At 43.4% G+C, this 4132-nt stretch overlaps 1 protein-coding gene across 2 annotated transcripts in view; it reads left to right on the top strand.

The window, feature by feature from the left end:
• LOC133556669 (uncharacterized) overlaps positions 1–3914 on the top strand; it is a 5543-nt gene extending 1629 nt beyond the window's left edge. For both annotated transcript variants that reach the window (XM_061906818.1, XM_061906827.1), the window contains exon 6: positions 1–3914. This exon is cut by the window's left edge and continues 459 nt beyond it. In XM_061906818.1, coding sequence (XP_061762802.1) covers positions 1–3684 — 3684 coding nt within the window. In that variant the 3' untranslated portion in view covers positions 3685–3914.
• The last annotated feature ends 218 nt before the right edge of the window (positions 3915–4132 follow it).

The following is a 4132-nucleotide window of genomic DNA, read 5'->3' as shown; positions in this document are numbered from 1 at the left end:
GACCAATCAATTTCAAATGAGACCCAGAGGGGTGATGGGGTAAATGTCTTGAGGAGGGAAACATTCAACAATATACAACTATCCAGCGTTTTAACTTTTCCTCAAAACAACGATGTAACAGATTACGCCACATTTTACCGCGGAGTCTTGGGGAGCCTTAAAAAGCTGACACAGATGGTAACTAAGGAAGCTAGACCCGACGATATCATTCAATTGGAGTTATCCGGTGAAAGTGCAAATCAACACACTTCATTTACATTTCGAAACGATGCCGGGGCTGTGATGAATGCTTTTCAAGACGTGTTAGATCTGTTGGTACAATCAAACGTTGAAATATTGAACGATGAAGAAATACAGGTGATGGTCCAGGTGATACATAACCCTCGAGGTGGTGTAAGAAGAAAAATCGAAACCCTTTTGGAACATGAAATCCGCAGAAAAAAAGCTCGTTATCTTTACAATCCATTAAACTCGAATAATCAACTATGTTTTGCCATTAGCCTAGCAAGTCTGTTACATCCTGAATTTACAGATAACCAGGCTGTGGCGGAGGCTGAAAAAATACAGAGAAAAGCGGGCTTAGACGAACAGACTTCCGTCACTTTCAGTCATATTCGTGAATTTGAAAAAGTGGTACGTCGTAAAATTGTCATACTGTACAGAGAAGAGGGCCAACGACCCCTCTCACGGTTCGAGACGGATTACCCCAAATCAGAAAATCCGTTGTATCTGTATTTATCTCAGAATCATTACAGCGGTATCATTAACATTAAAGGTTTTTTGTCAAAACCGTACGTTTGTCACTACTGTTACCAAGGGTACAACAAACCCGACAGACACAAATGCGACGGCTATTGCTTGGTCTGTACACAAAACGGGTGTGTAAAAATAGAGGGGAAAACTGTGCTTTGCAGGGATTGCAACATGTGGTGTCGTTCTCCTGCATGTCTCCTCAGACACAGGGTAAAACACCGGGTTATGGAAAAACTCGTCAGCAACTGCGATCGGCGAAAGAAATGCCTTAAATGCAACCTATTTTACGATGTACCTGTGGCTACAGGTATCGCTAAACACACGTGCCCTAAGTTAAAATGTCAAATATGTAAAGAAGAGCTACCTCGCAGTGACTCAGAGACACCTGAAACACGACATCTTTGCTATATACAACCCCAACCACGTGAAGTAAACCACAATGATAATATCATATTCTATGATTTTGAGACGTTTGTCGATGACAATCACACTCACATTCCCTTTCTAGTCTGTACCAAGACGCTGCAAGGAGAAGAGTGGTGTGCTTTTGGACTGGATTGTGTTACAGTTTTCCTCAATCATTTCAGGAAACCTCGTTATCTTAAATCTACATTTATAGCCCACAATTCGAGAGGATTTGACGGTTACTTGATTCTGAGAGGCATGGTACAGCTGGGTATAGCACCCTTAATTATCATGCAGGGGAGTAAAGTTCTCTGTTTTAAAGACCCTGATTTTTTGCAAAAATACATTGACTCGCTTTCCTTCCTTACCATGCCGCTTAGCGCTATGCCAAAAGCGTTAGGACTCGGTGATTGCTGGTCCAAGGGGTATTTTCCTCACAAATTTAGTTCGGAGGAACATTTAAATTATGTCGGAAAATACCCCGCAATCAGCAATTACGGTGTAGAACGCATGACACCTGTTAAACGCACCAAGTTTGAGACGTGGTATCAAAATGAGAAAAGCGAGGTCTTTGATTTTCAAAAACAAGCGGTACACTACTGTAAAAACGACGTCAATGTTCTTCGTGAGGGTTGCATCAAATTTAGAGCCGAGTTTACGAGCGAGACGGGTGTTGACCCCTTCTCCCGTATCACCATAGCCTCGGCCTGCATGAGGGTGTTTGTGACTAATTTCCTCGAGCCGCGTTCTCTAGCCATACCTTCCCCGGATAACTACCGAGGGTTGTGTAAAAAATACTCACACACCAGCATCCAATGGTTAGAATGGGAGTCGCATCGTCGTGGTATTTTCATTCAGCATGCTTTAAACAAAGGCGAAAAACAGATGGGGGCATACTTTGTGGATGGGTTTGCTATAATCGGTGGCAAACCATTCGTCTGGGAATTTCAGGGGTGTTTTTATCACGGATGCCCGACGTGTTTCGAACCCGGTGCTGTATGCCCTTTGACAAACACACCGTTCGAGGAGTTGCACAAGGCTACCGAGAAAAAAATGAAAGCGTTAAAGCGTGATCACAAGGTCAACATCATCGTCATCAGAGAGCACGAGTGGAATGAAATGAAAAAATCAAACCCTAGGGTAATAGACTTTCTCAAAACACGCAATTACCCCGCACCTCTCATGCCTCGAGACGCTCTTTATGGAGGTAGGACAAGCGCCTTTTGCTTGAGGCACACGGCGGGTGAGAACCAGCGTGTATTGTATGAGGATGTCACCTCTCTCTACCCGTACGTCAACAGCGCATTTCCTTACCCCCTGGGTCATCCTGTCATCATCCACACGGATTTTGACGATGTTGGAAACTATTTCGGTCTGGTCAGAGCCGTTGTTCACCCTCCTCGAGGTCTCTATTTCCCTGTGCTACCCTACAGAACGGTCAAGGGTAAACTAGTGTTTACACTTTGCCGCACATGCGCAGAAAACAATAACCAGCAGGAACCCTGCGAACATGATGAGGAAGGAAGGGCATTGACGGGAGTCTGGGTCACGCTCGAATTCAACAAAGCTTTACAGTTGGGATACAGAGTCGGTAAGATTACGGAGGTGTGGCACTTTGAAGAACGGAGCGAAACCGTTTTTACGGGTTATGTTCAAACTTTCCTAAAGGGTAAGCAAGAAGCTTCAGGGTATCCCAAAGAAGCCGTCGATGCAGAAAGCAGGGAAAAGTACATTCGTGAATATCGTGAAAATCAGGGAATACAGCTGGATGCTGAAAAAATCGAACCCAACCCTGCCAAGAGACAAATGTCAAAACTCTGTTTAAACAGCCTTTGGGGAAAGTTTGCGGAGAGGTGCAATAGAACTCAGACCACCTTGGTGAGAAAAAGTGAAGTATTTTTCGACTTTGTATTTTCAGGAAAATATCAGGTTGAATATTTTTCCTTTCTCAACGAGCAAATTGCTATGGTGCAATGGCAATACAGTAAAAACAGCGTGGTGCTTCCCGGTAACACAAATAATGTATTTGTCGCTGCTTTTACCACCGCTTACGCACGTTTGAAAATGTACGGTTACCTAGAGGTGTTGCAAGAGAGAGTTCTTTACACAGACACCGATAGTTTAATCTACACGGTAAACGAGGGGGAAGTTTCTCTGGAGACGGGGTCCTATCTAGGCGATTTGACGGATGAGTTGGGAGGAGACAGCATTCACGAATTCGTCTCTGCCGGTCCAAAGAGTTATGCCTACCAAACCCTGCAGGGTAAAAAAACTGTGCTGCGTGCCAAAGGAATCACTCAAACCCGCGAGTGTTGTGAGAGGGTCAACTTTGACAGCGTTAAAGATTTGGTGGAGGGCTATCTGGAGGAAGACAAAACAGGTGCGATCTACACCCCTCATCACCAAATTGTTCGTGATAAAAGGGGGTTCCTTTTAAATAACTCGTCTTTCGAAAAAAAGTTTCGAGTGGTGTATGACAAAAGACGTCTCTTTCCCGACGGGAAAACTTTACCTTTCGGGTATTAGAGAGGAAATGGAAAAAATGGAACGAGTAGACTTTGATCCCAGATTTCATACACCTTTTTCATGCCTGGTTGTAGGACCTAGTGGTTGCGGAAAGACTTTTTTTGTAAAATGTGTATTGGAAAATTGTGAACACGTCATGAATTCTGTACCCGACAACATTGTGTGGATTTATACATCTTTCCAACCCATGTATGCTGAATTAAAAAAGATGAATAAAAAAATAAAATTTGTTGAAGGACTGCCTGATTCCTTTGAAGATGAAAACTTGTTTCCGGACGATCAGACCCATTTGGTGATTTTGGACGATGTTATTTTTCAAGCCTCAAATCACCCCGAAGTGGTTAAAATTTTCACGCAGTATAGACATCATAGAAATATGAGCGTTATGATGCTGACCCAGAATGTTTTTCATCAGGGAAAATTTTCACGCACCATTAGCTTAAACTGT

The sequence above is a fragment of the Nerophis ophidion genome, linkage group LG01 (genome assembly GCF_033978795.1).
Source record: "Nerophis ophidion isolate RoL-2023_Sa linkage group LG01, RoL_Noph_v1.0, whole genome shotgun sequence".
Classification (NCBI taxonomy): Eukaryota; Metazoa; Chordata; class Actinopteri; order Syngnathiformes; family Syngnathidae; genus Nerophis; species Nerophis ophidion.
The sequence above is the reverse complement of the archived record's forward strand: the minus strand, read 5'-3'. Positions and strand labels throughout refer to the sequence as shown.